The sequence below is a fragment of the Simochromis diagramma genome, unplaced genomic scaffold, assembly GCF_900408965.1.
Source record: "Simochromis diagramma unplaced genomic scaffold, fSimDia1.1 OVJJ01000387.1, whole genome shotgun sequence".
Taxonomy (NCBI): Eukaryota; Metazoa; Chordata; class Actinopteri; order Cichliformes; family Cichlidae; genus Simochromis; species Simochromis diagramma.
In genome coordinates, this window is record NW_024387152.1 from 3,265,299 (window position 1) to 3,279,162 (window position 13,864).

General features: G+C 43.0%; 1 protein-coding gene across 3 annotated transcripts in view; it reads right to left on the minus strand.

Moving 5' to 3' along the window:
• Positions 1-13,864, minus strand: part of dip2ba (disco-interacting protein 2 homolog Ba) — a 43,302-nt gene that overhangs the window by 15,117 nt on the left and 14,321 nt on the right. Inside the window, exons 2-14 of one of the 3 annotated variants that reach the window (XM_040047628.1) lie at positions 12,972-12,975; positions 5,349-5,420; positions 3,817-3,972; positions 3,167-3,292; positions 2,809-3,045; positions 2,584-2,712; positions 2,155-2,166; positions 1,661-1,780; positions 1,277-1,474; positions 854-945; positions 664-774; positions 335-458; positions 60-169 (exon numbers count right to left, since the gene is read on the minus strand). In XM_040047628.1, the coding sequence (XP_039903562.1) occupies positions 60-169; positions 335-458; positions 664-774; positions 854-945; positions 1,277-1,474; positions 1,661-1,780; positions 2,155-2,166; positions 2,584-2,712; positions 2,809-3,045; positions 3,167-3,292; positions 3,817-3,972; positions 5,349-5,420; positions 12,972-12,975 (1,491 nt within the window). The remainder of the gene's footprint in view (positions 1-59; positions 170-334; positions 459-663; positions 775-853; positions 946-1,276; positions 1,475-1,660; positions 1,781-2,154; positions 2,167-2,583; positions 2,713-2,808; positions 3,046-3,166; positions 3,293-3,816; positions 3,973-5,348; positions 5,421-12,971; positions 12,976-13,864) is intronic. The other 2 variants (XM_040047626.1, XM_040047627.1) reach the window with 2 other exon arrangements.

Consider the following 13,864-nt stretch of genomic DNA (forward strand, 5'->3'; position numbering starts at 1 on the left):
TAAAGATAAACTGAATCTAAATTAGAATGCAGAAATTAGAAATGCATTGAACTGCCTACCTCTATGTAGGCAGTGTCTGTGTTGGCAGTGGGAATGTGAGGCTGCCAGTCTTTGGATGGTTTGGTCAGGTACTTAGTGTCGGTCACTACCCATTTCATCCTTGGCCAACCTGCAACACGCGGACACAAAGAACATGGAGCACACAAAAACTATTACAGCTGTCATTAGGAAAAAAGCTGCACTAATTACACTAATATTGCAATAAAATGAAAGCATCCAGAGATGATTCCTGATGAGCCAGCAGCATTAGCAGAGGCAGTTTAGTCTTGCTGACCTTTGAACTGGATGATCTCTCCATTTTGTGTCTTGGGCAGCCCTTTGAGACACACCTCACTGGTCAACGCCAAACTCACACCACAGCTGCCCAACAGGAAGCCAATCTGCTGGCTCCCTGCATCCTATGAAAAGAGGCTTAGGTCAGGAAACTTCAACACACAAGGACAGGTAAGCGGACAAAACTGTGACAACTAAAAGAAATAATAATAATAATAATAACATAGTGGTGAGGCTCTCATTATCATGAACCATGCATTTGGTCCTAAACATGTGGAGCATTTTTCAGAAATCCCACAGAAGAACTGCTATGAAAACAGGTATATTTACCTGTCGGGACAGTGGCACCTCAATAGGCACAGGGATGACTTCAGCTAACAGACAGCCATAAAAGGCCACCCAGAACATGCCAGGATCACTGTTTGGATACACCAACGCCACCTAAGAAGCAGAGGAAATGATTTTCCTCGTCGTGCTACTTTACAATTTACTTAGGAAGAAATGACTGACAAACTCTTACTCGATCTCCAGGTTGAAGGACTGGCTCAGTCTTTGTGCCCAGTTTATTCAGAAGGGTATAGGCCAGCTTCAGACTGCGACTCCACAGCTTACCTATACAGGTTAAATAAAAAAAATAAAAAAAAAGAGAAGAAAAATGTCATCTTGTTTTCCACAGGCCAGATTTCTTGCTGTTAAATTGCTGTGTATTATTGTTGCATAACTGTTCCATGATCGCTTAACTTCCCAACCCACTATGAGTCCACACTGGAGGCAATGTAATGTGGGAGTTGTTCTACTCGGGCCAACAAATATTTCTTCCTTTGATCCAGCTCATATGCAAAAAATATACCTGACATTTATAGAGTGGACACAACAATACAGACACCCATATTTGTGCCTCAAAATCGACTTTAATATTCCTACGAGGCAACGTGTCGCTCACCATATGTGAGTGTGTAGAGTGGTTTGCCAGTGATGTCCAGGGCAGTGAGGGCAGGGCTCTTGGCCTGAGTGGCCCCCCAGCGGGCAAGGGCAGCCTGCAGGGCAGGAGGCCAGTTACTGACCACCCCAAGGGGCTCCCCCTTCACTGGGATGATTTGACGTCCCTCAGGCTTCGGGGTGTTGGGGTCCGGTTGGGGAACTAGGCATGAGAATTGGCAAGCAAGAAACTGTGAGTACTGTAACGCTGTAACACTGTGGTGTCACAACACTCTGGGTGACTTCCTAAAGAAGTGAAAACCCTTTTCAAAACAACCAAGAGGATTTCTGTGCTGCAGTACACACAACGGTGAAAATCGAGCATGACATATCGTGTTATGTGCCACACCTTCTACGATTTCCTCAGAGTCATCGAGGAAGAATTCGCTGAGCGGCGGTCTTTTGGGTCGTTTGAGTGTGTTCAACAGCTGCTGGATCTTAGTGGACACCCTGCTGCTGACAGGCACGCCTGGACAAACACCGAGAGCAGCCGCCGTCACCAACATATGCAAACAAACAATGACACGCAGGCACCCACACATGCAAGTTTATTCAAACATGAATCTCTACTTTAACACACGCTCTCTCGCTCACACAGGCGGTAACCTACGCACTAGCACAGTCAGGAACAGAATCAGCAGCAGGAAAAATTTGAAAGGGAAATTTGCACACAAGGAGACACAGAGTGGACAATTCTTTCAGGAAAACACTATAAAGGAAGATTTCTACTTCTACACCTACAGCATGAGACAAACGTAAAGAGAGGTAGATATCAGGATGGAAAGCAAGCTACTTGGGGCCTCTTCGGCATCCCTCCCCTTCCCCAGGTTCGATGTATATTACCTTTTCTTTTTCCTTTTTTAAATCAAAGTCAAGACAGGGACAGGATTAATGGACCCAAAAGAAAGAACACAAAATATCGGTCGTTAGCAGCATTCACCACACAGTGACATGAGGATGATGTTGAAGGTGATCGAGGATGAACATGGGTAGATTGTATGTTGATTGGAACACATTCAATCACTTTTCTCACTGCAATGCTTTGAACCACACAGTCAATGCAAAACAGTAAAACATCGTCCGATGTCATGATTAGAATACCAAAATGACTGAACTGCTTGAAATGAGGAAGGAACCAAAAGACAGTCACCCAGATTCCAAATATTTCAGAAAATGAAGAATACTTTAGAGGTTTTTCTCCCCACATAAAACTTTATACATATTTGTACCACAGCCAGACGTTAACAGACATTCTGGCTTAAGTGAGTGTACCGTCAGCAGTATCCAGCATGCTGGAGCGGCTCTGTCCACGGCTCATGCCCCTGACTGCTGGGGGAAGATCCACCCTGGACCCTCTGTCTTGAGAAGCAGAGGACGTCACATCTGGGGGGACACTGTTTTCTATTAGGGCGGAGAAAAATAGCATCATCAATGGCAGTGACACTATCACTGAGATTTATGGATCAACGCTGGGAGTTCTCCATCAGGACAGTTTACCAATGCGTGTGTGGGCTAGCACGTCAGCTAACAAGGAAGCAGCAGGCTGAGGCTGGGGCTGGGGCTGACTCTTGGGCTCTCCATGGGAGAGGGTGGAGGAAGCAGATGAGGATGTGGAAGAGCTTTGGACGGAGCGGTTGATCCAGTAGTCGGGGCTCTGCAGGGTCTGAGCTAGTGCTGCACTGAGTGCTGCCTTTCTGCGCAGTGAGCCTTCATCCTCTGATGCAGAAGATGTGTCTAAGAGAAAACGTGAAAGAAATTATAATTCAATAACTTTTAAAGTTTTGGTGAGGGTATTTTTTAGGAGCTACAATCACCAGCAACCATCTGATCTCAGAGTGGGTGGAACCAAGCTTACCTGGAGGTGTGCAGGTATCTATGGGAGACTGGACAAAGGCTGAGCGCCTCTTGGTTGGCATGGGAAGAGCCATTTTCTCCTCTTTATGTTTGGCCAGTGCTGCCTGGACAGCTTCTGTATGGATGTCTACATAAATATAGAATAGAGAATAACCAGAGTGAGAAAAACAACAAGGACAAAACCTGTGAACTTCAGGTTAGTGATCATGATCAATTCTCTGGACAATGGAAAAATCCAACTAACTCAGTGAAGATATCCAAGGAGAATTATAGATTTACAGAGCTTGATAAGGTCTCTTGGAGAAATTTCTGTCACCCTCAGATGATAAGGATGTTTAGGAACAACCCAGGAACCGCCGAGGCTCGCGCCTGCCATGAAGTGGAAATTGCTGGAGCACCAGGTTATGCCATTAGCGCGCCAACGTTAAACCCTGTTGAAAGTTTGTGAGGATATAGCTCCCAAATAAATGAAATTCTATAATTGTTTTAACAATTAAAGTTAAAACAATGACTTGAATTGTTTGCATTCATTCCACTCTTGTTGTACCTTCATTCCAAATCAAAGAAACTATTTAAAGGTAAACTCCGTGATGTAAACTTTTGACCCCAACTGTACCTGTGTGCTTTTGTAGTGAATTTTGTGCTGCATACCTGATCTGTAGCGCTCGTCCCTGGCGCCTCCGCTGCGGTGTGAACGATGGTGTCTGGAGGCTGAAGAGGTGGAGGGGCCCGGGGCCTCAGGACTGGGGCTAGGGTCGGCACTGCGGCTCGGGGAAAGCTGCACATCTGGTAGAGGCAGATCCACATCTACAGAACAGAGCCCAGCATGTGAAAAGTCAATAAAAGTCTATATTTAGGGGACCATTAATAAAAGCAAAACAAACAATCTAACATGAGATCCAGGAAATTCAGACAAACAGAGCACACGTTGCTTTACATAATGCTATTACAGCAACGTGTAGGCATAAATATTATATGACCTTCTCTGAAGCTCTCCAAATTTAGCCTCATACAGAGCCTGTGAACAGTGAAATAAGGACATGTACTTGACTGATGCAAGTTATACTGCTAACAGAGTACATGAAACTGGGTTACATTTATATTTTTAGTCAACTGTCTTTTCCTCCCAGAGGGAACTGGGTAACTGAGTCCCTGAGGAGATGATGGTTTTGAGGGATAACAGGACGAGTGAAGGAGCACACGGTCACCCCTGGAGATTCAAAGCTTTCTGGTGTATGCTCTGACATTCAAAGCAAGCTGCCAGCAAAAGTCAAACGAAAGCAAAAATCACTGAAAACAATGGGACTTTCATTCAAGTATTAAAAAAAAAAAGTTTTTTCCAAATGAAATCTAGATTAATATACAATCTTTGCGTGTAATCACATAAATGTTTTGGCAGCACAAGTCAAAACAAAGGTTAAACTAGAGGAAAGGGAAGTGTAGTGGTGCTCTCTTTTTTTTCTTTTTTTCTTTTTTAAATAGCTTAAAGTGACACATCGAGAACGATGTTTTTTTCATGCCGCTGCTAGCATGGTGCAATACTTTCCGAAGGAAACACCACACCCTTGCTTGAGGAAACTGACAGACAAATCAGTTTGTCTGTCACATAGTAACACAGAGAAGCTTTAGTACTTCCCCACAGCTGTAAACTGAAACCAGTTTCAGAATGCTTCACATTTGCTGGGTACGCACTAAATACAGCAGAAAGTCTGACAGAAACTTTGGGTTTGTTCGTCCGTGGCTTACCTGTGGTGATGCAGTTATTAAAGATATTTGTGCATCACTGGTTACCTTATGTGCGATTCTCATTTTGGCCACTAGAGTGCCACAGAAAGCCAGAAATTATGTTGCTAACTTGGACAAAGACAATCAACACTCACACTGAGAAGTCAGTCAAGTTTCTTCTCAAAGAAATGAAAAAAGAAAAAAAGTACAATACGACATAAAGAATCTATTTTTTCCGTCTGTTGTTCTTTTCACATGTGAAAGAATAATCAGCTCAAATGTAAATTTGAGGAATCTTCTTATGCAATCTAGCCTCGTTTTGCTCTTCAGCCTGAACAACAATAACATTGCTGACAGGGGAGGCGGAAAAAAAAAAAAACACAAATGGAGAAAAAGAAGAAGGAAGGCTTTAATGCAACATGAAAAAATTCCAAGAGCAGAAGAAGAACTGGTCTTACTTGGCAAATGGGAGATGTAGGAGGCCAGCAGCTTGGCTCTCTTCTTCTCATAGCCCTTCTGTGTGATGTCACCTAGGAGAGAGGACAGCAACACCAAACTGTTAGGTTAGTCATAATTACCACACAAACTCCAGACAACTACGTACACACAGACACACACATGTACAGCCTCTGCTTTCACTAATACATTTTCAGAGGGTTGAGTCATAATAATAATAATAATCCACTTTAAACCAAATCCACTGAACTCCACATGCTGACAGCTAAGTCCATTTACAACAAGGCGAAGAGATAACGCCATTGTTTGGCCTTACATTAGCCCCAGTGAATAAACATGCCTGCTGGCTATAAAACCCAAGTATGATTCCACTGAGCCGCACGTAACCAGGCAGAGAACAGTGCCAAAACATTGGGAATAGTTGGGATGGTAAGCAGAGCAAAAAGGGAAGCCATGTGAGCCAGTTTCACATGGGACTCGTTCATTTATCTGTCCCGACCTTTTCCCACTGTAGACCCAGCACCACCCCTTCCTCGTTCGGCCTCGGCCTGGCAGGATTCCCAGTGATACATGAGTGTGCTAGAGAGCCGCACAGGCCTGACAAAGTCCATTAAACTGGGACCCCAAAACACACAGTCTGCTCACTGCAAACATGCATGAAAGACACACCCTTACATACACACACTCCCCTTGAAAACACAAACAATCCTAATGCTACAATCTCCCACACTCTCTCTGTTAGTCGCCTTCTTTTGTGTGCAGCGATAACACCGCATGCTATGTCAAGTGCCAATCGCCAAACGGCTGCTTAACCTCAATCTCCTGACACCTCCTCCACACTGACCGGTGACAATGAGGGGGACCTACAGAGAGCATGGGGCGGGGGGGGGGAGCTGAGAGTCACTAGCAGCAACAGGGAATGCAGACCAGTGTGTGCATTAAGCAACAATGAAAGAAAATAAGGAGAGAAACGGTGAGCCAAGGTTCAGCAGGGAGACCGGAGGGAGGTGTGCTGGATAAGCCGGGGCTGGGTGGGGAGTTTGGTGTGTGACTGAGATAGAGTGTGTTTTTTCTTAAAGTTTTCTCACACTCTGGTCACTATCCAGTGGAGTGTAGGATTTGCTTGTATAAACAAGAGAATCAGAAAGGAAGTCCCCTCTATGATTGTGTGTGTGCCTGCCAGAGTGGGTTAAATATGAGACTTCTTTTTTTTTTATCCTTCCGATACAACTTGGAGGTTTCACAACACTCATATTAAGAGAAGCAGAGTAAAAGTGAATAACCTTCGTAGAGAAAAAGCCAACAAAACAAAGTTGAACAGTTTTAGAGTGAAAGGCAGTGTGTGACTGAGTGCCGAGTGCTTTGTCTTTCCCTCTGTGCAGGGGAGCAAAAAGAAAAAAAATGGGGATGGCGAGCATTCAGCTTGGAGTTCATGCCTGGGTTCACACACTAGGCTGAAATTCAGACACAGCAGCTTGTTGCAGTCTTTGTTTCTCCATCTCTCTGGCATGCTACAGACTTGTTTATACACAGGAAAACACTCATAGGCAGACATGCAAGCGAGACAATCAGCAGCAACTTGATTGTAGTGGACTGGAGCAGTTATTGTTGTCGGAGACAAGGTTACGCCAAGCCCAGTCCTGGTGCCCAATTGGTGCCGGGAGGGAAGAAGGGGAAGAGATGGAAAGATGGACGGAGCGCCGTCGGTCATTAACGCAGACAGAAGAGAGTCTGTGCTGGTGTCGGGCAAGTACAACAGGCACGGATTGGCACAGGCACACCAGCTATGCGGCTGGCAGTGGGAAGAAAGACACTGAAAGGCTCTGGGTTTAAAGACTGACTGTGACAGCTGGTTCAAAACAGAGAAAAAGCTGTATGTGTTAAGTGCAAGAATGTGGTGTTTTTGAGTGTGAGCATGAACAAAAACAGTACAGTAACTGTGTGTGTGTGTAATCTGAGGTCAGGGGACAGGATATGAGCATTACCCCACCCTGTGTGTGTGCTGCCAAAATCGTCTCACTGTGTCTGTCTAGAGAAAGAGGAATGCGCTGATTGGAAAACGCCATACTAACAGAGAGGGCCAACTGGCCAAGAGAGAATGCTCATAGTTCCAAAAACATCCCTGAGGTGCAGGAAGCTAATGTATCTGTGCATGTGTATGTGTGTATACACAGCTGGGGCAGGTTAAAGGGCGCTTCAGCACACAAGAGAATGAATGCTGACAGGGCCTGAGGTGTACTGGCACTACAGGCCTTCCCTGTGAGATGTGTGTCAGTATGTCAAACCAGGAATGCGTACTTCGTCCAAGGATCGGCTGAACCTGCCCAGCATGCTGTGATAGAGGCACAGTATCACCAATGAATGCATCTTTAAGAGCTTATTAAAAATGTGTGACAAAGCTCACATCTATAAGCAATTATCAGTCCTTCTCCTTGGCAGCCAGACCTTCTAACTGACTGTTTTTTTGTGTTAATCGTGCTGTTTGTGACATTTTCAGAGCTCATTCAAGACCAGATGACAGTGACCCTGTGAGTCTTCTTCTAAAATATCCGATGTTGACCTCATACTTCAAGACAAGTCATACAGTGGACTGATCTCCTAATAGCTGGCAGCGCAGGGTCACAGAGGGGATAAACACACTCACATGAACGGCATTCCCAGCCACACTGATAACTGCGGAGGGCTACAACTTTTTCTGACACAGTAGGGGATTACGGAGCACTTCAGATTTAATCTGCACTGGCATTCTCCACTATGATCCGGCACATTAGAGCCATTTGAGTTTTTGGAGATTAACTGTTTATTTGTGCACTGTGCATCACTCCACGCGTACACATCTTGATCTTGTTGTCAGGGTGTTTTCCTGGAGGCTCCGATTGGGTCTTAGACAGGTAGCAACACACAAAGGAAATTTTCTTTCTAGTTATTTCTGATCATTTGTGAATAAAACCTCAAACTGTTACAACGATAATTACTTTCCTGTGGGTTCTTTGCTAAAGCCTCCCTGGGAGGAGGCCACAGGAGAACACCCTGGTTGTGATTTCGACTTATGTGTGGCGTGACATACGCTCGAAAAAGCAGAAAAAAGATATTTTTATGAACCTGTGAAAGAGGATAAAGTCAATGGACGCCTACAGCACTGTGTGCCCCGTGACCGTGTCAAATCAAATCCAAGAACTGAAACCATCATGAACAGTGAATTTCTCTCTGACGACATGGCTGGGCATTAAGCATTCATGACATAACATTTGCTCCCTGTGGTTTTCCAAGCAGCTCAAATGTTGAATCATCGGACTGGCTGTAGCTGATACAGCTAAAATTTCGCTTCTTGGATTACTATTACCCATGAACGGCACCCCTTTTTGTTTTCCAAATACAAAGGGGAAAAAAGCTGTTAAAGAGAACGCTTAATGGTCAGCACATGACCTGGACGTATACAGGAGGTTGTTTTTGGTTGCGATTTGTCTCGGTTTGTGTGTTTTATTGTCTTTACCTTAATGCAGTGTGATCTTCTATGCACACCTTACTCTGTCCCTCCCAACCCACTATGTCTGTGCTGTTCTTTTACCAATCAGGAAGAGCTGAAATTTGTATTGGAAGCAGTTTAATTCCAGCTGCCAATACCCAGAAACAGCACTGCATTTGAGATATTTATATAAAACTAAAGCAACGAGGTCAGTGTCTTTCAATCAGTGCCACAACTGCTGCCAAGATTTCTTCTCTTTAAATGATATTCATTAGGTCATGAAAAACTGAGAGGCTCAGTGAAGCGCTTTTTAATGCCAGTGATTTCCCTCAGTCCTGGAATCACTGCACAGTTCTCCTGAATGAAAAATCCAAATCTTGGCCTTGAGCTTCAACCCTGAGATACCAGCTGATCTATGAATCTCTGTTTAACAGTTAACACCCACCCATCCATCAGCCTGATCTACACACACACGCACACACACACGCACACAGGCAACATTAGCGCTGAAAAGCCTCCTGGCATCCACATGCTCATGATATATGAACAAAAGGCACTGAGACAGCATTTTTCCTTAGTTTTCTTTCACTTCTCTGTAGAGGATGTTGCAACAATCTGATGTAATCTCAGCAAACATGGATTGTGTCACAGTGAATGCAAACTCCAAGGACCCTCTCCTGTTTACGCATATGTATTCAAGCCCCCTCCCCAACCGAGAGATCTCTATAATTACTTTGAGCAGATTAGCAAGTGACATGACTGTCACCCACAATTTCCGCTTGCCTGACTGTCTTTTGCACACAGAGACCTGCATGTGACAGGTTTCCTGTCAACCCATAAATGCACACAACCATGAAACTCAAACAGGATAACTGGCTGGATTACACAGAAAGCTGTAAATAAAACCCCGCTTTTACATCTTGAAAGCCATCCAGTGCTCACATTTTGGTCTCTATCCTAATCTGTAATCTGAGATTACATCTAACCTAACAGATTATATCTCTCCGTCTGGACGTTTGTGTAGACGGGGGCACAAATGTCTGAAACAAGGCTCTGTACAGTGCAGGACTGTTTTCTAAGCGTGGTGCTTCTAGCCAGCGATACCAGTTTGCTCTGCATAAAAGTGCCTTTGTTTGCCTGTGGGTTACAGTTTGGTGACAAGAGTGATGCTAATCTAGAACACCGTTACTACCCTATATCACAAGAAATACATACCAGGGCAAAAAGTTGCTGTTCTATAAGTCCACCATGAGGAAATGACTGTGAGATAAACAGGATAACTAGAAAAAAAATATGGAAAACAGCACACCAACAGCCACAGCCTGCACATTTACATATAAATACACACATAAACACAGGGGCTGAGAAAGGAGGAACTAACGTCACCCACAAGATCTTATTTATAGAGACTCTGAGCAGTGACACAAAAACAATGGGCAGACTGTGCCGAGAACATGGATAAATAGCACTTGACAGGAAATGCAAACAAATGAGTATGACACCAAGGCCATTTAATGGCACCTGGTCATTAGTTAAAGCAGATGTAAGAAGCTTATTTCCATAGAGCATGCTCTAAAAGGGAAGCAGTGTGACAAGTACAAACGTTCCACTGCTGTGCTTTTGCATACCATGAAACTAATTTCATTTCAGTACTGTTAACTGGGTTTGAAATGATTATCATTTTAATTGATCTGGTTGACTGACAGTAAACAGTGTTGTTTGATGACCGGGAAATCGTTTAACTTACTCTTTTAAGAAAACTGAAAACATCCCTCGATCCAGCTTGTTAGCTGTGTGGATCTGCTGCTTTTCACTGATCACAAATGAAATATCTTTAAGTTTTGGAGCATTAAAAACAACCTGAGGCCCCTTATCATTAGATTTATGAAAGCTCAACTTGTGACACAGCTATGTATGCGTGATTATTTATCAAAGATTTCTATACTGTTTATATAAACATTCAAAATAGACATAAACATATGAAACATGCAGAACCACTGGATGTGACACTAGAGCACCAGCGTCATCTCCCACACACCAAAACAAACACACACAGACACACAGCTGGACTCTCTACCACAACAGAGGAGAGAAACTTGGATTACATTACACACAAAAGAGGGAGTGTGACTTCATTTTTCTTAAGCATTCAAGGCAATGTTACACAACTATATATTTACATGGGAAATATTTATAGGTCACTATTTATCCTTTAAAATATCTAGCTAGCTATATATCCATCCATCCATCCATAGACGGAGGGAGAAAGAAAAACTTTAAGGCAGTAAAGTTTGTTCATCTAGAAAGTCGACAAGCATCCTTGACTAAATGTGGGGGTTTCCCTCAGTTTACTAGCAGTTAAATCAGGTTTTGAGTATTAAAACCAATCAGTTATCACTCAGGAGATACTTGGTTCATGTCTGAATAGTGATTCAAAAACACTAATACATAAACCTCCTGCGTCCAGCACAATGTTTTTCCACTCCAAATCTGGGCCAAAAATTCCTCTGGGACCCTGGGAGTCCACATGGGGGTTTTGAGGCAGACAGGGAGGATGAAGTGATCTCTGGACGGCTAAAGGGAACTGCTGGCCAGATAAGTAAGGGTCTGAGTAAGTGTACTTTCTCTTGTCAAAAATCTCCATTGGATTCGGTTTGTGTTCGGTTGGATGGAAAACGCAACTCTGACAGCCCAGCCTAGTCACGATTGAGCAACAGTGCCCAAAATATGGCTAGTTATCATTTGTCACTTTAACCTTCTGAACGATTTTTTATGTACATCTTTCCAATAATGAATGATGCAGAAAATAAGTGCTCAAGCTCTTTTATTAGGTATAACTTATTAAATTCTAATACAAGATCTCCCAGTGACATAAAATGGAAGCACAAAAACTTTTTAGAAAAATCCAACAATAGCACCAAAAACTCATTGGTCACCGCAGCAACTAAGTGATGCTATCATGTCAAAATCTCAGCCCTGTGTTGAATCTGTGCCACAAAGAAATAAATAAGCTTTGAAGCAAAACCTCCAACCCAGTACAGTGGCCAGTGAACATAGCACGGTTATAGCATGATTACACATACAGTTGACTCAACACTTCACTAAAACTGTTTCAACAAAAGCTCAACATTCCTGGCAGGGGTGTTGTATTAGGTCACTTTAGTCTTATCTAGCTGTCCCTAATGAAGTGAACTTACAGATAAAAATTCGACAAAAGGTATGGGAACGTCTTCTGAAAATTACACCCTAAAAAAATACAACAGCAAAGTTAATAATATATATATTATATTATTATATTGTGTAATATGTGACAAGAACAGACAAAGTAACACAGTTTAGTATACAGTGCTTCCCCCCCGAAAGGATCACCACAGCGGATGGATCCACATGTTTTGATTTGGCACAGAAATCACGCCGGATGCCCTCGCTGACGCAACACTTCCAATTATCCGGGCTTAGCACTGGCACTTGGAGCACACTAGCTTGTAAGTCCCTGTGTTATAAGCTGGGTCTGTGCCTCTGCCTGATTTCCAATCTATTGTGTGTAAGGTGAATGCAATAGCCACTACAGATTAGAGCTATCAACACTATTATTTGAAAAATATTTCATTTTATATTTTATTTATTGCCTTTCAGCCTGCTCCAGTCTGTGAAGACAGATCTAATTATGCCTCCCTTTTCATTTCTAAGGCATACTCTTATAAAAATCTCAATAAAACGAATGTGAGACATAAAAGAAGTCCAAGGGCTGTGCTTGGCCCAGATTAGTTCAAATGAACAATTTGTGCGTGGCTTTCACAGATCAACAATGTGTTAAACCCATTTTCCAATAAATAATGAAGCAATGCCCAGCAAAGAGGATGTAACGGAAGAAGTGCGTCATACTGAGAACTAGAAGTGAAACCACTGTAGTGACATGTCTAACACAGGTATGCCTCACAGGAAACTACAGATAAGGGCAAAGAAAAAATGATAAAATAAAGATTCAGCAGCTCTTAATGTGGACACGCGTCTTAGTGGAACAAATGTGGGGCAATCCCACCTTTTAAACTTAATACCCGAGAAACACATAACATGCGAAGAAACACACCCACACATATGCAAACGACCAGTTCAACCACACCCGAGTCAAGTACCGAAACATTCGGTGAAGTCAGACCTTCCTGTACAGGACAGCAACAACAAAAAGTGCTGGCACGATTAAGATAAAAACAGAAGAAACGATAACACTGGACAGTCAGCATCCCGAAACTTAATTTATCCAAAGAAATAAAACAAGTGTTTCCTTCGAGCTTTTTAAGCATTCATCTTGTGCTTGAGTTTAGAGCCCTACTTCCTCCATTACTTCTATTATTATTATTATTATATCAAGCGTTCTAGAGCCAGCTGTGAGTTTTGAGCTGGGAACTGCTGCAACAATAAAAGCTATCAGAAAACCACAATGAAACAAAAAAGACGGAACATTTTCTTTTATTCTTCTCCATAAGCAAGACGGCTTCTTCTTCACTTTAATCTTACTACTGTTAATGTACTACGCACACTAATTTGGGTCACGCCATTTCCCTCTAGATCATCACAGGCCAGCTGTATAATCTTGGCAGTGACAAACAGTTGCTGTATAGATAAATTCATATCACGTTACTTCATCAAAGTGATAAGGCTGGCAAACAACTGAGAGGACAGATTGTGGAGTCAGAGAAACTGACGTCAGGCAAATACAAGTGAGCTGTTTGTTAGTAAGCAGCAAAGGTTAATGCAGGTTGTCCTCACTGAGACTGTACGGCAGACTACAACTGCAATGAGCTTTCAACTAACAGGTCTATGTTTGCATAACTGAGTGAGACCAAGGCCACATCCCAGGCTGCTTTCTGGTCAGATTAGCTTGCTACCTCTGCCATGAACTGTATCCCCTACAGCAACTACGCAGGTGGATGAATACTAGCTTAATCATTTATTAATAAACAGTTTTATAGGCAGACTTGTCACTGTGGTTAATAAAGATGTTTTATAGCATCTGTGCTTCAATGGCTGCTTTTCATTTACAGCAGCCAC